Here is a 27,445-nt window from a genome sequence, read left to right on the forward strand (position 1 = left end):
ACTCATATTGCCCGTAACCATAAAGGCATTAGTAACATGGCTTAAATACTAGATGGGCATAGAGATTCTAGATGATCACACTGCTCCTTGAATTTGCTGCTCCAAGAGCCACTGAAGCAAAGGTAATTGAAGAGATATATAGTATACTTTGGACTGATTCTATTGCACTAGATAAAAGAATGTCATATTCTTGTATTGGATAATTTAACGATTTCTAATAGGTCCACTTCTAAAAAGAAGAAAGAAATTAAAGCGTCTGAATCCAGAATGAATAAAAATACAAAGAAAAAACATGAAAAAGGAAAAGAAGGGAAATAAGTTGCCTGAATTCAGGCAAAGTAGCACTAAGATAAATCAGAGTTGAGTTTTAAATCTGTGTAACAGCTGAAGTGTGATTTATAGATGCAGATATAGATATAACTTGCCTCAATGCTGGAGATAAGTCTTAGTAAGAATATGATGAAGTTGTTTGTCTTTCAAAATCCAGTTCCAGAGTAGTGATTTGGTTTGAAACTCACAAGGTAAGTTAATTTGAATTAAACGCGATTTTTAAAACATAAAAATGCCTCCTTTCAGAACCAATGGACCAATAAAAGGTCAGTTGATTTGCTTTATTGAATCTGCATTTACTCATATTGTGCTGATTTTCTACCAACCCATTACATCTTACAAAATTTTTCCCATACAATTTCCTTCCCGAGAACTATAACTGGCAATAACAGCAACCAGACTATATGAAGGCCTGGTAAGTCTCACAGAGGTACAAGCTTCAGGTGGATTTATTTGTGTATTACATGAAAACTTTCCTCTCATTTTAGCCAGTAGTGATCAATTCCTAATAATAAGCATGATGCAACACTGGTGTTTAAAGATTTGTGAGTAGAACTGAGCACAGTGGCTCATACCTGTAATCCCAGCACTTTGGAAGGCTGTGGTGGGAAGGTTGCTTGAGGCCAGAAGTTCAAGACCAGCCTTGCAACAGGGTGGCAACATAGCAAGACTCCATCTCTAAGGAAATTTTTTAAAAACTAGCCAGGTGTGGTGGCACACACCTGTAGTCCTAGCTCCTTGGGAGACTGAGGCAGAAGGATCACTTGAGCCCAGCAGTTCGAGGGTACAGGAGGCTATGATTGTGCCACTGCACTCCAGCATGGGTGACAGAGCAAGACCCTGTCTCAAAAAAAAAAAAAAAAAAAGAAAGATTTGTGTGTAAAGACCACAAACTCAACTTCAGGGACCAAACATGTACAGTGTATAGGCTGAACTGTAACTTTATAAGAAAGTAGAACGTAATGAGCTATTTTGGGAGCTAAACAGTGCATGTCTTGTCTAAGGAATTCAAAACTTTGAAAAACACTCTTGTAGGTTTACAAAACCGATGTTTGGAGGCAGGATTTATCTTGGCCACTATTTCAACACCTCTAACTAATCTACCTATTTACAATAGGAATAGGACTTAAATAGAAAAAAACTCAAAATGATCTTCTGCCCCTTCAATTCCAGGCTTGACCTTTAGAATGAAATTTCTCATCTTGGCTGGCCTTTTGAGCACTGCCACTGCTCTGCCCATCCCCGTGAGTACACCCTTCTCAGTTGCTGACTCAATTTCAGATTCAGAGTCATCGCATTTCTGGGCTAGAAAGCGGGTCTTATCTTTTCATTTCACAAAAGAGGAAAGTGGAATCCAGGAAAGTCATAGAACTAGGAGTTCACCACTGTTTGTCAGCCCAAGACTCTGCCCAGGACAAATCTCAGCTCCATATGCCATGTGCTAGCTGTGTGACCTTGAACTAACCCACGGTTTCCTTGTCTATGAAATGAGTCCTAGGAACACCTCAGAGTTGCATGGAGATAATTTTTTTAATGCATCTAACGCAGAGAAGGGTCCTATCTGAAAGACAGGATGTTCTGAATAAACTCAGTGATATAGAACAAATACTCTGCAGTGACCCAAGTCTAAATTAAGCAGTTTGAATTGAGTTTCATTTGTAATGCCCTTGCCCCAAACCGTCTCATGTTTTCTTAAAAGGCTGTTACGTGGAAACGCTCTGACACCAGAGGACTATCTACTTCATTGTAGATTTGATTTTAAAGAAGGAAATATTTAAGATAACTTACATCGATTGCTGAATTATGAACATAGTAACAACTTATGCCTGAATAATATTTGAGGGATCATACAGACACACCTTTAAAAGTCCAATTTCTGAAAACTAGGTTTGGATAAAAAGCTACATTCACCTATAGTGCCCTTGATAACAAACCTAATTTGTTTCTTTAGACCACAACCCTTTTTGCCAAAGCTGACAAGTGTTGTGGTCTAAAATTCAAACAATTTGTATTCTTTATGCCTGTTTCTTTATGCTGATGGGAATGTTGCAGCACACATATTTCATTAATTCTAACACGTACTCTTTGATATTTTAGCAGCTCTGAAATTCAGCTGTGTCTTACAAACATAATGTGATAAAGTGTCACGGCAGCTTAACAGCAGTGCTTTTCTTTTTTGGTAATTTATGAAATAAATGGTGCTTTTGACAATGATAGCCCTCTAAGAATATATGAAATACTGTAATCCCAGAACATCATTAACTTCACCTATATAGACATTTTGTCATCAAAATGACTATATACAAATGAGATCCACTGAGTCTAATCTGTGTTTACTAGTCTGAATATGAGGGCACCCAGTAGGCAAGAAACTCCCCTGCACACTTTGTAACAAAGGAGCTTTTGAAGAAGTGAGGGAGCTTTCAAAATTTGTGTTTGGGATGCAGAACTTAAATGTTCATTTCCACACTCCCTTCACTTTGAATTTATAACTACTGAGAACTAAATCAAGAACACTATTCATTCAAAGATTTACAAAAGGAGATATTCAGGTAATATGGAATTAATCTTAAGAAATGTAAATAAAAGTATTCTTTGGATATAAATTTAAAAGCAAAAAGCACTTGGTCTTCCAAATCATTGCACAAAATTAAACATTTTCCTATTAGATATCCAACTGCTTTTTATTTCAGAAGTGAGGTTACATTACTGATGGGTATAACGCTCCATAGTAGCTTATTACCTATTCTCCTTTAGAACAAAACCTCTCTTTAGTGAATGTATTGCCATATCCTGCTTTACCTTGTCGCTGTTATTGTTTTGCAAGCTTGAACAATATGCTGAAAGTTCCAGTGAACAGGTAAACTTCTAGTTGTATTTTTAAATAATGCATTCATCATTTTAAAAGTTTGCCATTGTCTGAAATGACTGACATTCTGTTTCTTTTTACAGAGATTTATCTTCTACCCACCACAAGTACCACCATTTTTCCCTCAGGTCCCATTTCCCCTACCTCCACAACCGCCCCTGGTAAGCATGGGTTTGGGGAATCTGAAATAGCTGAAAGGATTTATTAGTTGGATGGTGGTTATGAAACTTTCCAAATTTTGAAAATGAGACTTTAGGCAGTCCCCAGGAATCAGCTATTCAAACTTCTCTCCCATATAGCTTATAATGGAATGTGACAAGGGGCTAGCAGATTTCCCTCCAAATCTTCAGTGCCCTCTCCCAGTGTTTCTCTGCACTTACTATTAAAAAGGTGTTTGTGCTGAATTACTTTGACTGTTAGGAGCTTATTCTTTATGAAGAGAATACTTCTTCTCTAATATCCATTCTTTTGCTTTTTCTAATTCACCTTGTTGCTTTCTTTCTCTAAAAAGATCTTTTTCCCAGCTGTCTATAACTTTTTCCTAGTTATTTTGCTTTTCTATTTGGACCCTCTCCAATCTCTCCTAATATCTGGATTCTTAAAACTTTTCAATAAATTTTGGAACAATGCTAAATACACAATAGAGTTGCCTGTATTCTATATAACACTTTTGTAAGTAGACTTCATTATAGAGTCAACGGTGAGTGCTTGAGATACAAACAGTGTAAGTTCAGATCTGATGAGGAAGAGAGATTCATAAAGGGAAACTACAATGCAATTTGATAAGTATTTTGAGACACAAATACAAAGCTATGGATCAAAGACTTCAGAGAAGACAGTATCTGAACCAGGTCTTAAAGGAAGACAAATGGATGAAACATTTCAGGCAGAGGAACAGCAAGTGCATGGGTGCAGACTTGAAAAGCACAAGGCAATTTGGGGGTAGAAAATTATTTTAGTCTAAAATAATGATGCTGCAACACAGATTGGGGCCTTGTTAAATTTGGATAAGTATTTAAGTAATTATTTTTTTTCTTTAAAAATCACATACATTTTAAAACTTCACATACCCCTTATTTACAGACAAGAGCCTCACTATGTTACCCAGGCTGGTCTCAAACTCCTGGGCTCAAGTGAACCTCCCACCTCCCACAGGCTCCCCAGTAGCTGGGATTACAGGTGTATGCCACCATGCCCAGCTCACAAATAACTGCATCTTGCTTAATATCGTCTGATCCCCTAAATATTTTTAAATATACAAACATGATTTTGCATAACTTTTTATATCTAAATACAATAAACACCTTCCCTTTGCTTGCATTTAATTTCAAACTGTGTTCCTCTCAAGTTTTAGAAATTTGTCACTAAACTTAGTCCTCAACAGAACATTTGTTCTCCTTTAATGTTTTTACTTGTTCTGGTTGAATCCTAGCTGTTAAATTCTAAATATTATACTTGCACTTATAATTAATTGCTAATTATTTTGGTTCTAGTCAGGACTAGGTGCATTGTTTCCCTGTTGTTTGCTAAAATTTGTTAAGTTTTTTGTTTTTGTTGTTGTTTTTTGACACAGTCTCGCTCTGTTGCCCAGGCTGGAGTACAGTGGTGCAATCTCAGCTCACTACAACCTCCGCCTCCCGAGTTCAAGCAATTCTCCTGCCTCAGCAGCCTCCCATGTAGCCACCATGCCTGGCTAATTTCTGTGTTTTTAGTACAGATGGGTTTCACCATGTTGGTCAGGCTGGGCAAACTCACTCCTGACCCCAAGTGATCTGCCCACCTCGGCCTCCGAAAGTGCTAGGATTACAGGCATAAGTGACCGCGCCCGGCAAGATTTATTTTAAACTGATGCAAAATCTTGGAGTCTTGGTTTATAATTAGAACTTAGGAATCGTTGTTAACATTTAAATTTAAATTTATTTAAATCTATGCGACAATTAAAAGAATCACTATTCTGTGAAATGGAAACTCTTCCTACCACCAGATGGCAGACTAGTATCTTAAAAGCAAGCAAAGAAAGTAACCTTACTGTAAGAAAAGTGGTAGATTTGTAAAAACTATCAACACGTACATAAGACAGATTCCTGGGCTTTAAGTTAGACAAAGAAAAACACCCATACCTTTTGAAAGAAAAAATTATATTGAACCCACTAGTTTCTAATCTCCACCAAATAGAAGGTGAGCTCTCTAAGTGTCATTTACTGCTATCCCTAAATCCCAGATATAGAATAATTGCTCAGTAAATATTGTAGGGATGGATGGATAGATGGATGGAAGGACGAGTGAATGTACGAATCACTGAGAAAAAGCAAGAGAAAGTGTTCACAGTTTCGTTCACAATTTACTTTTTTTCTTTTTGTAGACTTATATTCCTTTTCCTTACAATCCAAATCAGGTAGTTATACTTAAAGCTTCCTTAGGAAATACTTTAAGACAAAACAAAAACTTGAAAATTCTTTAGATTTAATTGCGGAGAAATTTGATACCAATAACTACGGGCTAACATTTTCTTTGGGGGACCATTAGTTATTGATATTACAAATTTCACATATCCTTGAAAACTGAACTACCTAAGGGACCTGAAACTTTCCTTATTTGTGTGGCATAAACCCAGGGACCAACCAGTAGAAAAAGCATTTAATTTGAAGTTAAATGATCTGGAGATGTAAGCTCCATGTCTGCCCTTTAATACTTTGGAATTTTCTTTAACTCCTTTGACCCTTATCCTCTTCTAGAATATAAAACAGTGACAACAGATGATTTACAAAGTCCATTTCACCACTAAAATTTTATGCTTACATTTGTCATCAGTGGTGGTAAAATGCATTCTTATTGAAATGTAATCTATCCTAGAAGCATTTGAAATAGATTTAAGGTTAGTCATGGTAAAAAGGAATTGCTTAAATTTTACTTTTGAAAAGATTTTACTGAATTCATGATACATAAGATGAGGCTGATTCAGTAACATACAAAAAAGTTATGTATATTTCAGCATGTTAACTCCAAGTAATAATATTCCTATTATGATTTTCTGTTTCTGAGACTGAGCCTCACTCTGTCACCCAAGCTGGAGTGCAGTAGTGCAATTGCAGCTTACTACAACCTTCACCTCCCAGGTACAAGCGATTCTCCAGCCTCAGCCTCCTGAGTAGCTGGGACTACAGGGACGCACTACCACGCTGGGCTAATTTTTTTCTGTAGAGATGGGGTTTCATCACGTTGCCCAGGCTGGTCTTGAACTCCTGGACTCAAGTGATCCGCCTGCCTTGGCCTCCCAAAGTGCTGTATTACAGGAGTGAGCCACCATGCCCAGCACACTAATTACAATTATAGGAAGTAACATTATTAAAGTTTTCTTTCAGAAAGAGGTGATCCCAAAATACAACCTTTTTCAAACCCAATAAGCATAGGTTTAATAATCTTTCCAAGAAGTCCCAGCTATGTTTGGAGCCCACAACAGAAAATATGGACTATATGTTTCCAGAGATAGGTTTGGGGGGGTACTTAAAATATTAGTGAATTTTAATCTTAGTAATTGAACTTCAGAAATGATGAGAATTCTAAAAAGTATGCTTTCATTTACCAAGCTAATATAAAATATATAAGATACAAAAGTAGATGAAATGCTGAATTACAATTCCTTATTTAACTGTTTCCTTTATTCTAGGTCCTCACACCTAATGATCTTATCGCGGTAAATATATTCTGCCCTGTTATTCTATAAAGTCCATATAAATACTACATTCAGCCCCTCTCAATGGTCCTAATTAAGGTAGGGAGCAGGGAAGGCACCCTAACAGAACAAATACTACCTAAAGGCATTGTTCGTGCCTAAGATCTGTCACAGCTGGGACAGTGTTTAGCTTAAATATTACTGCATACATTCTGAGACAGACAGCTCAACAAGTAAAGAGATTAATCTTTTAGACGGAGCAGTCAATTTCTTGAGCAAGCTGCCAGAATCGTAAAACAGGACCATGTGGACGCTACAAAGCAATTTTCCAGTAAAACTGCTCGTGTAAGCAAGTTCTCAAAACAAAGTATTCATAGTTGTCCTAAAATTTTAGTTCAAGTATCATTCACACAGGGAATCTGAATCATTTATGAAAGATGGGACTTGTATGGAAGTGTACACAGAGGGTTTCTTAACCATTCAAATAAATTTTCTAACTTTCAAATATGGTGAATACCATTACAAAGTTGTAGAAAGAAGAAAATATTTCTGTGAATTAAAGGTATTTAAATCTAGACATTGGGTCATTTTAAAATCTTGTATCACATAAATAATATACTAAGCAATAAAATGGAATTTTTCAATAAAATAGATTTTCATATACAAAGTATATTAACTTGCATATGTAATAAGTTAAATGTAGGTTTAAAAATAAACCTATTGACAGCACTGTTCATTGATTTTTCTTCCTTCACAGTTACTCATTGCTATTTTGAACCAACTAGGGGTAAGGCTCTATTTTTATGCTATAATAAACTACACATTTACTTAATAAAGACATCTTACTAAATTTTTATTTTTATTTTTTTACTTTTAGAACTTCTTTGGGGTAAGATTTTATTTCCATGACTAAATTGATAAAAGTAAGTTACATTCAATGCCAGGAAAGGTAAGAAAAACTCTTTGTAACTATAAAAATATACGCGAGTCAACCCCAACTAATCTACCAAACTAGAACTCATGAGTTATAAACTCGTTTCCTCCAAAATCTTTACATCAAAATTTTTGCCAGTCTAAAAAGGTATTTTTTAACAATGTCCATGATATTTCACAAAATTTAAGTTTATAGGCATATATGCAATATGAAATTTCAACAACAAAGTTTGCTTCAGGCTTTTTTTTTTCTTTTTTTGAGAAGGAGTCTTGCTCTGTCACCCAGGCTGGAGTGCAGCAGCGCGATCTCGGCTCACTGCAACCTCCACCTCCCAGGCTCAAGCGATTCTCCTGCCTCAGCCTTCCTAGTAGCTGGGATTACAAGCATGTGCCACCACACCCATCTAATTTTTACATTTTTAGTAGAGACGGGGTTTCACCATGTTGGCCAGGCTGGTCTCGAACTCCTGACCTCAAGAGATCCGCCTGCCTTGGCCTCCCAAAGTCCTGGGATTACAGGCATGAGCCACTGTGCCCAGCCTTTCAGGCTTATTTTTGTCTTATAGGCAATTCATAGTAAATAATGAGAAAAGCCTACTGTAAAACTGCCACACCTAGAAGTGGACTGATCTCAAGGCAAGGTAACACATCTTAACAAAAAGCATTAACTTGCTTGATACGAAGGTTACAAACTTTGACTTCTACTTTGACTTTCACTGAAGTTTGCTTTCAAGTAAAATACATACCAAAAAAAAGAAAAAGAAAAGAAAAATGTGGAGACCAAAAAGGCATAATCCCTTTTGTTGTTTTAATATTTTTAAGAAACAGGATCTTGCTATGTTGTCCTGGCTGGACTGCAGTGGCTATTCCAGACCCAATCATAGTGTACTACAGCCTTGGAGAAAGAAACTGGATTTCCACCCAACTGCTTCTCTCCTAACAAGTTTCACTGCCTTGAAGTGCTTATTTAGTACCTTTTACCATTTCAAACACTTTTTATCAGGCTATCTGAGGCCAAGTGGGAGAGATTAAGCTCTACGCTATCAACAGTTAAGGATTCAACTTATCAGCATTTAACGGTTCCACATTATTTTCCACCTCCAACATACACGATTATACCAATATTAACACATCAGCAATACAATAACCATAAAATGGGAGGCATGGGTGAAGAAGGAATTGTGGTGAAAATATCTTCATATAATAAATTATAACTATAATCTGTATTATCTATTTTGACAGAAATAATTCTCCCACTACTATGCCAGAAGTTACATATGGTTAGTAAAATCTCCAAATTCTTTCAAGCATTTATATCCTTTTAAATATTTTTATCATAAGAGTTTAATTGCCTCTGATTGTGTCCACAACGGTAAATTAATATGATGAAAATAGGTGTAAACAAGACCAATTAATTACAAATGCTTTCTTCAAAGGATGTATTTTAAAGTCAGTTTATTAAAACTCTGGAAATATTTTAGAAAAAAACCACCACCAGAAGTCCTAAGCATAAGAAAACATACTGTTAAATAAGAGTAGCCTCTCCAAGTGCTCAGAATTTTCAAGTTCTCCCTTTAGCCACCAAATATTTAGTTTTTAAAGTAGTTATGATCTTAAGGAAGCTTTGCATATCCTTCTATTTGAGTTTGAAATGCTTTCAAAAGCTCAAGAACACCTGTTGACAAAACAAATACTGACTGTGGCCCTTTATCCTTAGGTTATTATCAAATAAACTATCTTGGGGCCAAATTTACACAAACAACTTCAACAATGCTAGCCAAATCAGGTGTGGCCCTCACATTTCAAGTCACAAATCACCACTGTAATACTATGAATAACATGAGTACTGTTTCTGTTACACATAATCTTCCAAGCTGCATACTTAAACAATAAATCATAAAAGACTCTTAACCTTAGTAGGGAATACAATAGACAGAATAGGTTTGCAAACCAGTCAGACTGTGATTCAAATCCCAACTCTACTAGCAAATAAAACCATGGGCAACCTTTCTAAATATCAATGTATTCATTTGTGAAATGGGAATACTACTACCTAACAGGGTGTGGTGAGAATTAAGTAATATAATACAGATACTCAGTAAATGGCATACATTATTTATTTTACTAAATGTCTCTAAAAAAGCATTCATTTTACATAAGGCATAAAGAAAATAAATATGAGGGGAATATTACCTAGTGATACAGCAGAAAGATCTTCCTCTAGGAGTATCTGAAACTAACATTTTAATTTTTTTCCCTATTATAGATGGTGCTGGATATTTACAGTTATCAGAAGATTATCTACTTCTATCTTTAGTTGATGGTAGTTTTATAATTTTGCATACTTTGTACCTGTTCCAGTGAAAACTCCAAAAAACCATAAAGAATTTATCTAGACCATGGGCTTTAGTCATACTTTAAATAAACCTTTAATATAACCAAATGTCTTTATTAATGGCAGTTCAAATGTATCAAAACTATTAAACAGGCTGGGCATGGTGGCTCACACCTGTAATCCCAACACTTTGGGAGGCTGAGGTGGGAGGAGCTCTTGAGCCCAGGAGTCCAAGACCAGCCTGGGCAACATAGGGAAATCTCAGTCTCTACAAAAAAAAAATTTTTAATTAGCCAGGTGTGGTGGTGCATACATGTGGTCCCAACTAATTGGGAGGCTGAGGTGGGAGGATTGCTTGGGCCCAGGAGGTTGAGGCTGCAGTGAGCCATAATAGCACCATTGCACTCCAGTGGTGCTATCATAGGCAACAGAGTGAGACCCTGTCACAAAATACTATGAAACACAAGTAAATGCCAACATTTTCAGAAAATTGCTCAAACTGTTAAAAGAGCTTTTGTAAGTAGCTTCAATTTTGGAGAACTCTATTGAGTGATAGGAAGCAGCAGTTCCTTCCTGCCAAATGGTGAAAGTAGAAGCCGACTCTTCCATGCAGGAAGACCATCTAACCTCTTGAGCAGGTCATCCTCATCAAGTATTAATCTCTTATTACTCACCGTAGGGACCAGGATTTTACAGATACTTAGAAGTTAATACATACACAAGCCCTATTTACAACTATTCCAGAAGGGCTCGAGGTATCCTGAAATCAAACATTCTAATGCTTCTCAGGAAAACGTAGTCATAACTGAGGGGAAAAAAGCCTCCTGTCAGTTCAATTCAGGTTTACCACCGAAAGTTCTGACATCAAATAAACAAAACAAAAAACAGAAAAACACTTTGTTTTACCTTAACCCTCTCTAGCTACTGAGTAGGCCTAATATCTTTTTCAAACATCTGAAGGAAAGAAAACAATCATGTCTCTCTCCCCTAAAGCTTGTCTTGAGATGCTCCAGTTGTAGCCCAACCCTACATAGGTTGACAGGAGCTCCTATCACAGGGCTTTCCAAAGGAGATCCTGAGCCAGAATGAGATAAACATGTCCACTAAGACAAGGCAGTACTACTTTTCTTTCCTCTTCCTTGCTTCCAAAAACCCCCAAAGCACCAACCCCCTCCTTTCCTCTGGGATTTATAACATTAACCATGCTTTTCTCAAAAACCTATTTCAATCTTCAACATTTCTTTCCTAATAAACAACACTAACTCACAGAGACCTCTACCTCTGTTCCTGTTTTTACGGAACCAAAATAATTACTTATTATATATTGATCACATATTAAGATATTTTGGATATAATGGATTAAATTATTACAAACAATTTTACTTGTTTCTTCTTATTTTTAATGCGACTATCAAGAAGTTTAAAATTCACAGATGGCTAACATTTTCCTTTGTGTTTGTTTTGTTGTTAAGTACAGGGGTACATGTGCAGGCTAGTTAAATAGGTAAACTTGTGTCATGAGGGCTTGTTGTACAAATTATTTCATCACCCAGGTATTAAGCCTAGTACCCATTAGTTATTTTTACTGATCCTCTCCCTCCTCCCACCCTCCAGTAGGCCTCAGAATGTTGTTCCCTTGTCCATGTGTTCTCACCATTTAGCTCACTTACAAGAGAACATGCAGCGTTTGGTTTTCTGTTCCTGCATCAGTTTGCTAAGGATAATGGCCTTCAGCTCCATCCATGTCTTTTCAGAGGACATGATCTTATTCTTTTTTACGGCTGCATAGTATTCCATGGTGTATATATACCAAATTGTCTTTATTATCACTGATGAGCATTTAGGTTGATTTCATGTCTTTGCTATTGTGAATAGTGCAGCAGTGAACATATGCGTGAATATGTCTTTATAACAGAACAATTTATATTCTTTCGGGTATATACCCAGTAATGGGACTGCTGGGTCAAATATCTTTAAATCTTGGAGGACTCTCTACATTGTCTTCCACAATGGTTGGACCAATTTACACTCCCACTAACAGTGTATAAGCATTCCTTTTTCTCTACAACCTCACCAGCATCAGTAATTTTTTGTCCTGTCTGATTTCAATTCTTTTCTGAACATCCATTTTTAACTGATTTATAACATACAGTAGTTTCACTAGAGTGAAATGAACATGTTGATTTAAATACTAACTTCCTGGACTTTTTTTAATTCAGAATTTTTGAAAATGAGAATATCAGCTCTTGTTCACTGATCTTGACCTCTATTAACTAGTGGCTGAAATTTCCTCTTAAAACTAATGATTCTAAAGTCAAGAAAACATAGTTTCCATTTTCAAAATTAGCTTCAACAAGATCATGTGAAGCAAATAATTTAAAGAAAAAGCAGATGAAACATTAAACTGTACATCCAATGGTGGTACTCTGCCTAAAGGAGTTCGATGCGGCAGGAACATCCTTCAGGCCTCAGAAGATGGGGAGCGGGAGGAAAGGCATTGACAGACAAGAACCAGATGGAAAACAGAAGTTATAGCTGACCAAGAATTTATCTTTATTCTGATTATGATTCTTCAAAGAGCATTAGTTGTTTACATTTCATTTAAGTCATGCTTAAATACATACCAAATATGACTACTTACATTCCTTTTGACCAAAAAGCTGAAAATGTTGTGTTCTAGTTCATCTTACTCATTTTATTCTGATGTGAAACACTCTAAATCCAAATCGTTTTGAAAGTAAATAGGCCAAGTGGCCTACCCTACCCTTTTTATAGTACAAATTCTGTGATACTGCCTTCTTTTCAGTATACGCTCCTCTGTGGGCCTTTGGCTTACACGGAGACCATCAGCTACAACCCATGGCAGTCAGCTTCAGAGTCCTCACTCCAGTGTGCGTCTCGTTTCTCAGCCACAAGTTTGATGAACTGAAAATGACTGGCATAAAGCTTCAGTTTATCACTGATGTCCACCCATTTCACTTTTCCAGCATCATCTCCAGCTTCTAGCGTAAGATTATCCATTATCTCACCTGGTTGCCAAAGAAAAACCATCACCAAGAAGAATTCATTTCTGTTTTAGCATATCTATATCGTCAAGTATTCTTACTTAAAATAATCTTAAATCATCATTGTACTAGCTGGCCAAGTGAATTAAAAACTAGACTATTCCAGCCCTGGTCAGCAGAATGAATAAAAGGAAAAAAAACGAGACTACTCCAAAATGCCCAAATTTTAACCAAGTCCCTAAATCTTAGACAAACACACAATACAAAGACTTCTCTCTAAAAAGATTATCCTTAAAAAAGAGACTATATTATACAAATATGAAACCTTACATCAAAATCAATCCAAGATGGATTAGAGATTTAAACGTAAAAAAAAAACACAAATTATTGGTGACTCCTTTTATAGTCTTAAGTGGAGTTTTCTAAGCATAACACCAAACCAAAAACCATAAAGTATGTTTAAGTACTTAAGATATTTTAATAAATACAAGTATTTATAAATAAATTTATTAAAATATTTTAAACTAGGCCGGACATGGTGGCTCACACCTGTAATACAGTACTTTGGGAGGCTGAGGCAGGTGGATCACCTAAGGTCAGGAGTTCAAGACCAGCCTGGCCAACATGGTGAAACCCCATCTCTACTAAAAATACAAACGTTAGCCAGGTATGGTAGTACATGCCTGTAGTCCCAGCTTACTTGGGAGGCTGAGGCAGGAGAATTGTTTGAATCCATGAGGCAGAGGTTGCAGTGAGTCGAGATCACACCACTGCACTCCAGCCTGGTGACAGGGTAAGACACCATCTCAAAAAAAAAAAAAAAAGAAAAAGAAAAAAATATTAAATTTAAATTATCAAAAAAATAAAAAATAAGTGTTCCCAATCACAGTTGGGAATATAAATGGCATATTTCTGTAGGCAATTTGGCAATGTTTATCAAGAGCTTTTAAAAAGTAAGTTTTCTTTGACAAGCATTCATTCTCTAAATATCAGAGTACATCTTGTGTACCAGACTCTGTACTAGGCACTGAAGATACAATAAGCAATCCAGTAACTCCACTTTGAAGAATTTATTCTAATGAAATAGAGACAAGCCTATTAAAGTACTCAAGGCAACATTACTTAAATATTTTATTTTATTTTTATTTTTATTTATTTATTTTTAGACGGAGTCTCACTCTTGTTGACCAGGCTGAAGTGCAGTGGTGCAATCACGGCTCACTGCAACCTCCACCTCCTGAGTTCAAGCGATTCTCCTGCCTCAGCCTCCCGAGTACCTGGGATTACAGGCACTCGCCACCATGCCTGGCTAATTTTTTTGTATTCTTGGTAGAGAGCACACTGCCACACCAAAAACTGGAGAGACAGGCAAATACAGAGACTCACAACTGACAAGGGAGAGAAGCCTACCACTGGAGTCAGCGCCTGGTAGGAACACTTAAAGGGTAACGAACTGCTGAAAGCTGACCTTTGGACTAGCTTGAAAGATAAAATCTCCTAGGGGCTCAGCCATACCAGTATGAAGGGTGGCCTCCATGTTAGTGAGTTTTACCTCCAAGAAAGCCACTGGGTGAAGACTGGAGAAAAATCCTCTCTCCCTTCCAACATGGACAGGGGAAAGGTAACCATTTTGAAATATAGCCAGATCACTCTGCCCTCAAGGAAAACTATTTTACCAAGCCCTAAGCAATCTGAGGGAAAGGAAATATCCAACTCCACAATTTACCACCATATCTATCAATAGGGCTGTTTAATAAAAGGTGAAGAGAGCTGAAAGAAGGGCATGCTTCAGACCTTATTTAAGAAGTCTCCAGGGAAACCCAAAACTATAGGAAATTTTAGCCTCTGACACATACAACTACAGTAAACAACAAACACAGCCTAACTCCTAGCCAAATAAACATAAAACCTCACACTAAAGAACCATTTGCCTTAGTTCCCTTTACAAGATATATCGTGGTCAGTTTTAAAAAAGCACTACAGCCGGGCGCAGTGGCTCATGCCTGTAATTCCAGCACTTTGGGAGGCCAAGGTGGGTGGATCACCTGAAGTAAGGAGTTTGAGACCAGCCTGGCCAACATGGTGAAACCCCATCTCCACTAAAAATACAAAAATTAGCCGGGCATGGTGGTGCATGCCTGTAGTACCAGCTATTTGGGAGTCTGAGGCAGGAGAATCGCCTGAACCCGAGAGGCAGAGGTTGCAGTGAGTTGAGATCATGCCACTGCACTCCAGCGTGGGCAACAGAGCAAGACTCCATCTCGGAGTTAAAAAAAAAAAGGCACTAAAAGCATGCTAAAAGGCAAAAAACATAGCCTAAAGAAACAAAGCAAATATTAAAACCAAACTCAAATATGGCACAGATTTTGGAATTATCAAAACACAATTTTTTAAGTTTAAAGAGAGAAAAAGGGTAAAAACAGCGAACAACCTATGAACTCTATAATCAACCTCTGAAGGATCAGTTACTGTTTTTAATTCCAAAAATAAGTAGTTAACAAATTTATCAGTACTAAAGTTGTACAGACCTGCTTCTAATTTACATCTGCATATTTCTTCTAATATACCTAAGTGGAAATACAGAAGCAATGGAAAATGGCCCCAGGAGTTTCCTCCAAGTTCAACAAGCAAAAGCACAGGACATAGAAATGACAGATCTTCTAGTTCTAGCCCATTTTGTAAGTGAAAAAACTGACTCCAAGAGGACAAGTGATTTGTACAAGGTTACACAGCTCAGAAAGAACCATGAGTGGAACATTCATTTCATTTCTCTAGCATGATGCACCCACTTTTACACTACAAATAAAAACAAATTAAATTTAGCAATAAAATATGTTTCAAGGGAGCCATTCAATGTGTACATTAAGATCAAATTAATTTTTAAGACAGCAGATTTTTCCTTTCTCCTTCTGTAATAACAGGTTTGACCCTCCTCATAAAATTTTAAATTCCATGGACCAGAAAGAACATTCATGTAAATTTTCTCAGCACTTGGAATTTTTTGTTATTGCTTTGTGTTTTAATAATCCAAGATTATTATAAAAATATTTCAAATAGTAAGATATAAATCCCATTTCCTTCATCACTGCCATACTTCCTACCCAAATCCCAGTTGCTTTCGTTTTTGTTTTGCAAAAACAATGAATCATACTCAATAAATAATCTGACATCTTTAAAGCATACCATTTTAGCCCATAATTTCAACCTTAATTTCAAATGTTACCAATGGATTAAAGAAAATTTAATCGCTGGTGATAACAGTTTTGAAGATTTCTCCTACGTATTCCTTTAATACCAACAATTTTGCTTTCATATAACTACAATCCTACAATCAACAGTTAATTGGTTTAAGATGCTAAAATAGTCCAGATTTAATCATGCCTTAGTGGGCTACTGGCTTAAACTGCTCCTTTAATCCCAGTCAGTTTAATAAATATAAAGTTACCTGTTTCGTCATGGTAGTTCACAGCTTCTGTCTCCATCCATGCATTATCGGTGTTTCGAGGATCATCAACATATCCCTTATATATCTATTTTCAAAAGAAGACAGATTTTTTAAAAGTCCAAGATGTAATGAGTACAGCAGAGCACGTTACCTTCACTAGCATCAGAAATGTAAATATCCTGTTGCACAACAACATGAACATATTGAATGCTACTGAGCTGTACATTCAACAGTTTAGATGGCAAATTTTATGTTATGTGTTTCTATCAAAATTTTGTTTAAGAAATGTAAGTATCAGCCAGGCGTGGTGGCTCATGTCTATAATCTCAGCACTTTGGGAGGCTGAGGCACGTGGATCACCTGAAGTCAGGAGTTTGAGACCAGCCTGACCAACAAGGTGAAACCCTGTCTCTACTAAAAATACAAAAAAATTAGCCAGGCATGGTGGTAGACGCCTGTAGTCCCAACTACTCGGAAGGCTGACACAGGAGAACTGCTTGAACCCAGGAGGTGGAGGTAGCAGTGAGCCAAAATCGGGCCATTGCACTCCAGCCTGGGCAACAGAGCGAGACTTTGTCTCAAAAAAAAGAAAGAAAAAAAGAAAGAAATGTATCTATCATAAAATTTTTAATGCAGTACTTTATGTGCTTGTTTCAAATTTCCCACAGAACAATATTCTCTTTTGAGGCAGCTTTAAAAAACATGAAACCCTCAGGACAGGCACAGGGCTCATGCCTGTAATCCCAGCATTTTGGGAGGTGGAGGCAGGCAGATCACAAGGTCAAGAGATCAAGACCATACTGGCCAACATGGTGAAACCTCATCTCTACTAAAAACACAAAAATTAGCTGGGCATGGTGGCACACACCTGCAGTCCCAGCTACTCGGGAGGCTGAGGCAGGAGAATCACGTGAACCTGGGAGGCAGAGGTTGCAGTGAGCTGAGATCACGTCACTGCACTCCAGCCTAGCGACAGAGCAAGACACTGTCTCAAAATAAATAAATACATCATGAAACTGTCAACACTTCAAACTCTAATTTCAGAAAGTAAGAATAGTCAGATTTGGGCAATATGATTTTTTAAGAGAGTCCATGATTTAAGTATTTTTCTGTGATTATGGTTTCTGAAATACAAAGGTAAACTCTTCTAGTTAAACAAAGGAGATCTATAAGTAAAACTAAAGATTACTACTTAAGCTATTAATATATGAAAATATTTGGATCTAGTCATCTAGCACAAATGTAACCCAAAAAAATCTGGACAACATAAATAACTAAATCCCAATTCTGAAAAACAAGCAATCCAAATAAAAAAATGACATAAAAAAGGCCAGGCGTGGTAGCTCACGCCTGTAATCCCAGCACTTTGGGAGGCTGAGGCAGGCAGATCACCTGAGGTCAGGAGTTCAAGACCTGCCTGGCCAACATGGTGAAACCCTGTCTCTACTAAAAATATAAAAATTAGCCAGGCATGGTGGCATGCGCCTGTAATCCCAGCTACTTGGGAGGCTGAGGCAGGAGAATCATTTCAACCCAGGAGGCGGAGGTTGCAGTGAGCCAAGATTGCACTATTGCACTACAGCCTGGGGACAAGAGTGAGACTTCATCTCAAAAAAAAAAAAAAAGAAAAAAAGAAACAACAACAACAAAAAAGAAAAAAAAAATTTATTATTTTCTTATTATTAGTGTGCATATACCCTGTAAGGTATTTTTTTAAAAGCACAGAAGGCCAGGCTCACTCCTATAATCCCAGCACTTTGGGAGGTTGAGGTGGGGGGATCACTTGAGCCCAGGAGTTCAAGACCAGCCTGGGCAACATGGTAAAACCCCATCTCTGCAAAACAAAAAACAAAAAATTAGCCCAGTGCGGTGGTGTGTGCCTGTGGTCCCAGCTACCCAGAAGACGGACGTGGGAGGATCACATGAGCTCAAGAGGTTGAGACTGCAGTGAGCCGTAACACCACTGCACTCCAGCCTGAACAACAGAGCAAGACCCTGTCTCAAATAAAAATCAAAAGAATAGAGGGTATATGGACAAAACAAACATGAGACTTAAATGATTATCAACCAGAAAAATCTCTGTATAACATAATTTAAAATGTAAATGTTCTTTCAGCGAGAGCTGAATTCATGCACATACAAAAAGCTTTCTGTTGGATGGGTACTCAATGTGAAAGAAAATAGTTTACAGGCCAGGCATGTTGGCTCACGTCTGTAATCCCAGCATTTTGGGAGGCCAAAGAGGGCAGATAACTTGAAGTCAGGAGTTCAAGGGCAACCTGGCCAACATGGTGAAATACTACATGGTGTCTCTACTACAAATACAAAAATTAGCTGGGCATGGGGGTGGGTGCCTGTAATCCCAACTATTTCAGAAGCTGAGGCAGGAGAATTGCTTGAACCTGGGAGGTGGAGGTTGCAGTAAGCCAGGATCATGCCACTGTACTCCAGACTGGGTGACAGAGCGAGACTCCATCTCAAAAGAAAAAAGAAAAACTAAGAAGAAAAAGGTTGTTATAATAAATGATATAAATGAACTAAATATAGATCATCTTAGCCTATATAAAGGTGGGCTATAAAACTTTAAATAGAAACCTATTTACAGTGAAGATCTGTAATTCGTTTTTGTGAATATATTTTAAATATACAAGTATTCCACTTTATTTAGAGACGGACATACAGATTTCCAGGTCAACTTTTAAGTCACTTTTAACAATCCACAGAACTAAATCCCTCCCAGAAACACTATTTCTTACCAGTAGGTGGTCTTGGCTGAAGAGTTTGTGCAACTTTTCCTCTATTTCTCTCTTTTCAGCGCTGGTTTTCTGTAAGGAGTTGAGAGCTTCCTCACCAAATTCTCTTTTCAGTGTGGCACTAATCTTTTCTCCTGGATCCACCATCCCCTAAGAGTCACGTTTAAAAATTTGAAAAAAGGGATCAGCTTTGATTTGTTCAACAAATATTTATTGAGTGGTAGAGTGAACATTATTCAATCTGCCTATAATAGTGATCCCCATTTCTCTGTGATACGCTGTTCTCTAAACCATCTGTTGCTAGCAGAAGAAGCCAATAAGGATACCTCATGTATTTGGCCACAGTGATTGGTCCAAGGTTAGCCTATGGCAAACTGAGCCAATCAAACCAATTTCCTGGTACTTGCCAAACTCAAACTAAGGAAAAAGGACTGGAGGCAAGAAATAATACAGCACATTGATTCTTCCCCCATTGTTCATTCCATTCCAGCCACACTGATCTCCTCAATGTTCCCAGGACTTGCCTAACATGCTGCCCACTGAGCGCCTTTGCACCTGCTATTATCTCTATCCAAGATGCTGTTCTCTAGTTATCTGCATGGTTCACTAATTCATTTCCCTTCAGATAGTTACCTAACATGCACCTCCTCGGGGAGGTCTTCTCTAATTGCCCTGTCTAAAACTGCAAACTCTCAAACATTTCCTAGTCCTCTAACTTGCTTTTGTTTTTTTCTTAATACTTATTGTTAGATGGGATATATTTAACTTATATATCTTGTATTATCTGTCTCTCCAACTGGAATGTGAGCATCAAAAGATAGAGATATTTGTTTATGTTGTTCTGTTGTATCCTCAATGTCTAAAATATTAGCTGACAAAAGGAAGATACTAAAAATACAGTGATTAGATGAGTAACTGTCAAAATGATATCAATGACAGCACTTTCCTGATAAGAATTTCAAATAACAATAAAAATGTAAGATTCTATGATGAAATCATTATTACATTATTGCTTTCAACCTAAGTGAAGTTTGACGATTTGGCTCACAGAAGTTAGCCTAAAGTTCGCTGAGCGCGGTAGCTCATGCCTATAATCCCAGCACTTTGGGAGGCCAGGGCGGGTGAATCACGAGGTCAGGAGTTCAAGACCAGCCTGGCCAAGATGGTGAAACCCCATCTCTACTAAAAATACAAAAATTAGCCAGGTGTGGTGGTCGTCACCTATAATCCCAGCTACGAGGGAGGCTGAGGCAGGGAATTGCTTGAACCCAGGAAGCGGATGTTGCAGTGAGCTGAGATCATGCCACTGCACTCCAGCCGAGCAATGGACTGGATGGACTCCGTCTCAAAAAGAAGAAAAAAAACAGAAATTAACCTAAACTTTTATCAGAGTCAGTTGAGATCCTTATTTCCATTCCATTTTTATTCTACAAAGAAAAAAACATTCTTGCAGATAACTGTATGTTTATAAAGAGTCATACTCATATCAAACTATCTCCATTTCACAATATGGTATAAAATATAAAACCCTCTACCACACACATAAACATTTTAAACGGCCACTTCAGGCCGGGCGTGGTGACTCACACCTGTAATCCCAGCACTTTGGGAGGCCCTGAGGCAGGCAGATTGCTTGAGGCCAGGAGTTCAAGACCAGCCAGGCCAACATAGTGAAACTCGTCTCTACTAAAATTACAAAACTTAGCCAGGCATGGTGGCGCATGCTTGTAATCCCAGCTATGGTGGGAGGCTGAGGCACAAGAACTGCATGAACCGAGGAGGCACAGGTTGCAATGAGCCAAGATCGCACCAATGCACTCCAGCCTGGATGACAGAGTGAGAGACTCTGTCTCAAAATAAATAAATAAAACATAAATGGCCCCTTCAAATATACCACTGCCATAAATTCAAACTACAAGTCAATAAAAGTATACTCATCTCGATGACATTATAGAAATTATTTAAACTACAAGGAACAGTAAATAAAAAGTGTTAATTTTTTAAATGTTGTCAAAAGTTATCAGAATTCAACCAAAAAGTGCTTAAAAATACTACTTTGGGCTTGGAGTAGAGGTTAAATTCTGAAATGGGATCCAACATAATGAATGCCTATTTATATGTGATCTCTAATAATAGTGTGAAGTAGATCTCTTTATTTTAAAGATGAGGGCCTGAACTCCCAATCACCCAGCTTCAAGTGGAATGGCCAGAACACAGACCTACATCTAATATCAAAGCCCAAGTTATTTCCCAAGGGTGTCAGAATTAGACGCAGATTCTAACAGTCTTGGATTATCCTAAACTTGCTGCTGACAATGACACTTCATGCAGGGATGAAAAACAAAAGAACTACTAATTCAAGTGGGAAGGAATAGAGGAAAATTGAATAGAAAAGATCCACAAACAATAACCATGTAGTAAGTAGAGCAACTAAAAAGAACTTAAACACTAATTTAATTTGAATGCTTACCCCTGGGATTGCCCATTCTCCACAGTCTTTCCTTTTTATTGCAACAAACTGTAAGATGTGTTTCCCAGAAACAGGATGCATGATTTTATTTCCACTGCTATCCTTTTTCCATCTGTGAATAGTAATGTAAAATCATAACTATTTACAACAAAAACTAAGGTTCTATCTCAAATCTGAGAAAAAGTTACAAGGACACTTTTCTTTAAAACAGAGTATATATAAATTTATCTCAAATCAGCTAGTTTTATTTAAAACCATTGATTTTTATAGGAAATATTCTATATTCATCACTGTTACAAACCAGGACAAATGTCTACATTACATAAAAGATACTACATTATCTGTAACGAAAATTCAGGATACAAACAATTTTTACTACTTAAAGTACTAACAAAACAAGTAGCAGCAGAATAGAATTTAAAGAAAAGGTTATCAAAGTTTTTTAAAAAATAAGTTTACATATCCTTCTTTAAAAATTACTGGTAGTTGCCAGGTGCAGTGGCTCACACTTGTAATCCCAACACTTTAGGAGAATTGCTTGAGCTCAGGAGTTCGAGACCAGCCTGGGCAACAAGGGAAGACCTCATCTCTACAAAAAATTAAAAAATCAGCTGGTGCAGTGGCATGCACCTATAGTCCTAGCTAGTTGGGAGACTGAGGCAGAAGGGTCACTTGTACCCAGAGTTTGAGGTTGCACTGAGCTAAGATCGTGCCACTACATTCCAGCTTGGGTGACAGACAGAGAAAATTACTGGTAGTGAAAAAGGCATGGTAAGATTTGTTTTTGGCAGGGTGTGGTAAGTCACGCCTGAAATCCCAGCACTTTGGGAGGCCAAGGCGGGCAGATCACCTGAGGTCAACAGTTCAAGACCAGCCTGGCCAACATGGTGAAATCCTGTTTCTATAAAAATACAAAAATTAGCGCATGATAGTGAGTGCCTGTAGGCCCAGCTACTCAGGGGGCTGAGGCAGGAGAATGACTTGAACCCAGGAGGCAGAGGTTGCAGTGAGCAAAGATCGTGCCATTCCACTCCAGCCTGGGTGACAGAGTGAGACTCCACCTCAAAAAAAAAAAAAAAAAACAACTTTGCTTTTAACAGTTCACCCTGTGCTAAGAGAAAAGCAGATTATATGACCCAGTTTAGTTGTTGTCAAAAGCAGTACTTCTCAATTTTTTTTTTTTAATTTAAAGAGACAGGGTCTTGCTCTGTCACCAAGGCTGGAGTACAGTGGTACAATCATAGTCCACTGTAATCTTAAACTCCTGGGCTCAAGCAATCATTCTGTCTCAGCCTCCTGCATAGCTAGGACTACAGGCATGGGCCACCACACCCAGCTAATTTTTTTGTTTTTCAGTAGAGATGGGGTCTCCTGCTAGGTTACTCAGCCGGTCTTGAACTCCTGGCCTCAAGCCATCCTCCCACCTCAGCCTCCCAAAGTGCTGTGATTACAGGTGTAAGCCACCACACCTGGCCCTGCTTCTCAATCTTTATGCCCTCTAATTTGATAAACAAACAAAAAAAACTCTATCCTTTTATTTTACATTTTAAATTGAATTGATTATAGGTTTTGTAAAAAGTATCAAGGCAATGTTAGTTTCAGAATACACTTTTTCTAACCACACTCTCTGTGCCAGAGATGTTGATACTAATAAATCTCCCCTTCCCCTTCCTCACCTCCGTATCAACCTCCAGCCCAATTTTAGGAATTGTCCTAACGATCTCTTAGTCAAAAAAAAATCTTCCAATGCTAAACCAAAAAAGAAGGTCTATGATCTAATCATTACTCTGGATGAAACCCAATAAAATATTAGTGTGGATACGAGCTTCCAAATTTCCTTATATAGTAGCTGACTACCATATCTAATTTCCTTATATAGTAGCTGACTACCATATCTAATTTCCTTATATAGTAGCTGACTACCATATCTACCATATTTAATTCTTCCCAAGAAAGAGCTCACAGTCTAGCAGTGGCTCTAAATTAGAAGGGTGATAGTTTGATGAGTATATTAAATAGAAATGAAATAATAATTAGTACAAGAGGGCATATCTGTTTTTAAAATGCCAGAAAGGGGAATACATGAGTGAGAAACAAAGTCATAAAATAAAATAATGTGTTCAAGAAACTGAATGTCCATACGGGGTCTAGCACCACGGGCATCAGTGAGGGAAAAGATAGGCCAGAAAAGTGGGCAACGGGCTTATACGACGGTTCATCTAATTCATCTACTTAGAGAGCCAGAGAATGTTTTTAAGCAGGGTAAAGCCATAACCAATCTGAAGTTTAGAAAGCTCACTCACTTTGACAAAAGCATGTATGTTGGTCTGCAGGAAAGCAAGACTGGACTCAAGAAGATCAGCTGGGAGGCCACTACTATGACCCAGGTAAAAGATGATGACAGGACAGAAGGCAGAGACAGTGAGAAAGAAGAGAGCATGGATTTTATTTTTATTTTCTAAAAGCCATTTAGATAGCATTTATTATATATATAAAACACTGTTCCAAGTGCTTTCATGTATTTATCTATTTAAGCCTCAAAACAACCCTATAAAATAGTCATTTTATTATCTTTATTTCACAGATACGGAAAATGAGGGACAGAAAAGTAAGGTAACTTCCCTAAGACTGCAGTGTTAACAAGGGTGTAAACAGAACTTTGAACCTGGGCAATCTGGTTCCAGAATCTGTGTTCTTAATTACCATACTATCTACTTAAACTGAACAAGCAGAATGTTTACACTAATTAGGTAAGAGGAAAGATGACCGGGCACAGTGGTGCACGCCTGTAATCCCAGCACTTTGGGAGGCTGAGGCAGGCAGATCACGAGGTCAAAAGATCAACACCATCCTGGTCAACATGATGAAACCTTCTCTACTAAATACAAAAATTAGCTGGGCGGTGTGGCATGCACCTGTAGTCCCAGCTACTTTGGAGCCTGAAGCAGGAGAATCACTTGGAGGTTGTAGTGAGCCAAGATAGCACCACTACACACCAGCCTGGGCGACAGAGCTAGAATCTGTCTCCAAAAAAAAAAAAAAAAAAAGGAAAGATAAGAAGGTGAATGATGGCTCTGTTCACTCATAAACACTTACTGGCACCTACTACACATCACATGCAAGGAGATGGGAAAACAAAGACTCAATACAGCCACTGCTCTTCAGCCAACCAGTTGTGACTACGGAACAAGGATGAGAAACAGAATAGAGAGAGATGCTGGCCAGGTGTGGTGGCTGCTGCCTGTAATCCTAGCACTCTGGGAAGCCAAGGTGGGAGGATTGCTTGAGCTCAGGAGTTCGAGACCAGCCAGGGTAACATAGCAAGACCACATCTCAAAAAAAAAAAAAAAAAAAAAAAGATGCTGCTGGGGAGAAGGCAGGACCAGAGAGATGAGCAGCTTGCATATGTTCTCAGATTTTATTCTGAAGGGACAAACGTATGGATTTTAAGCACAGTAGCTTCTTGCTATGTTAGTATTAAATACATTATCACCAATTTTAAAACAAAATTTCTTGATCTAACAGAACACATCATTTTAATTGATGAACCTAATGAACACTTACTGAATATCAATGATATTTCTATGCCCTATTGCTATTCCCTCCCCAGTTGTGGTAGTATGCACCTTCCTGTCATTAACCAAAAGGGAACAGAAAATGATAGTCATCAATTATTTGACCTGAATTTATTTAAAATAATACATTAACACTTCCCAACTCATTTTGACTCTAGAGGATCTGAAGAAACTTTTGAAAATTGTACCTGGACAATCTCTAGGAGAGATGCCTGGGAATCTGAAAATTTAACACCTGCCCTGGAGCTTCTGAACTAAAAAGTTTATGAAATCCTGAACAATGTTGTTTTGAATCATGAAGTGCATACTTGAAAGAAAAGGGGATAGAATCTTTGCTCTGAAAGTGCCTGGGTGATTCTCCAGTAGAAGGAATATACCCTAAAATAATGATAAAAAGTACAGTATAGTAAAGACTCACTAGTGGTGTAACAGAAAAAGCACAGTATTTAAAGCCACTTACCCCTGATTCAGATGTCAGATCTGTAACATTTAGGCAAGTCACTTAACCCCAGTGAGTCTCTATTTTCAAACTCTCAAAACAGATATATCAATACCTACTTGGAGGGGCTTCTGTGAAAAACAAATAGAAAAACTAATGATAGCACTGATAGGATGCCTGGAATAGACTAGTCTAAAAGTAGAATATTTTTAACAATTCATCTAAGGCCTAATCCTTCTTTCAACATCTTTCATTCTTCTCTCTTCCATTTCTGCTGCCTCTCATCTATTTAGAGGAACTCATCAATTTATTAATTAATGCATTATTATGTATTATTAATTAATCATTATTGAGATAACAAAGAATATCAACCTAAGAGTACAGCTGAAAGCCAGACACTGCCACTTGTGGGCTCTCTTATAGCCTTGGACCATCTCTAAGCCTTCAGTTCTCTTATCTGTATGGCAGAGTTAAGCTCAAAAAGTCTACCATTTCAAAACAACTTGACACACAATCACCATGTATACTCCCAGCCACTATTTGGTCCAGCATAGATAAAGATAAGCTAACTAGATTCTAACTTGCAAGACTCAGACTCCCTTTTCTGCTTCTTGTCCGCTTATTAGCATTACATTCCTGTTTCAAACATTTCATACCTTCCTGTTTTTAGCCAGCTTCACCAAAGTCAGAAACTAACACTGCCATTGATATTTTTTTATTAACTCTTTCCATCTCATTTAAACCATAGAGGTTCTAACAGTACATGGAAGGAGAGGTAAGTTGATCAGTAGTTAAGTAAGTAGGTAGGTGAATGGGTGGGTAGGTGGATGGATGATGGAGGGAAGATAAAATTGGGGATTGGGTAAAGATTCTTTTTGGCAGGAGAATCGAGAGGGCAAGTAAGAACGTAAGACCGGGTGAGTACGGGTGCCTCTTCCAGTAACTTGAAAATAAAAAAAATATACAGAGTTAAACTCTCAGATCAAAGAAAAACAGAGTCTCCGTGAAGAAAGGCCCCCAAAATATCAAAACTAGGAAAGTAACAATATTGAAGATATTTGCACTATTTAAAGAAAGAACATGACAATTCCATGTGGGGAGACAGATGGTCAGCAAAGAAATTCTATAAGTAAAAAAATAAAAATTAAAAGGATGACAAATATGACAGTATTTCAGATATATTAGAAAGATGATTCCTGTGGAGATAGCTAAGCCCATCTAAACATTAGATTCACTAACCTTCGTAATTCTGATTCATGCTCATCAAGAGACCTGAATATGATTTGGTTTACCAGATAGGTCTGCCTCGGGAAGAGAACGCCTCTCCCCTGTTCTGAAACCTGCAGTGGCTCCAGTCCATACTACCAATTTTGGCATTTAAAATTCTTCACAATAAAACTGCGCAAAAATTAACTTTTAGTTTCATTTTTCACCCACTACTCTCCTACAAGAATATTCTGTTTCAACCAAGCCGGTCTCTACTCAGATATTACTACAAACCCTTTTCTTAGGCTTCCTGCTATCTCCCTACCCAAGGTTCAAGTTCAGCTCAAATCTACCTGCTTTATAATGCCTTTCTTGAGTGCTCTAGTTTACCACAGCCATGCCCCACATCCAA

At 37.7% G+C, this 27,445-nt stretch overlaps 2 protein-coding genes across 5 annotated transcripts in view; both read right to left on the minus strand.

The window, feature by feature from the left end:
- SPP1 (secreted phosphoprotein 1) overlaps window positions 1-27,445 on the minus strand; it is an 899,378-nt gene that overhangs the window by 483,912 nt on the left and 388,021 nt on the right. The gene's annotated exons all lie outside the window — the stretch shown is intronic.
- Window positions 12,670-27,445, minus strand: part of NUDT9 (nudix hydrolase 9) — a 36,123-nt gene continuing 21,347 nt past the window's right edge. For all 3 annotated transcript variants that reach the window (XM_050790487.1, XM_050790489.1, XM_050790488.1), the window contains exons 5-8: window positions 21,814-21,925; window positions 19,347-19,493; window positions 16,591-16,675; window positions 12,670-13,169 (exon numbers count right to left, since the gene is read on the minus strand). In XM_050790487.1, coding sequence (XP_050646444.1) covers window positions 12,991-13,169; window positions 16,591-16,675; window positions 19,347-19,493; window positions 21,814-21,925 — 523 coding nt within the window. In that variant the 3' untranslated portion in view covers window positions 12,670-12,990. The remainder of the gene's footprint in view (window positions 13,170-16,590; window positions 16,676-19,346; window positions 19,494-21,813; window positions 21,926-27,445) is intronic.

Source organism: Macaca thibetana, chromosome 5, assembly GCF_024542745.1.
Source record: "Macaca thibetana thibetana isolate TM-01 chromosome 5, ASM2454274v1, whole genome shotgun sequence".
In the NCBI taxonomy this organism is placed as follows: domain Eukaryota; kingdom Metazoa; phylum Chordata; class Mammalia; order Primates; family Cercopithecidae; genus Macaca; species Macaca thibetana.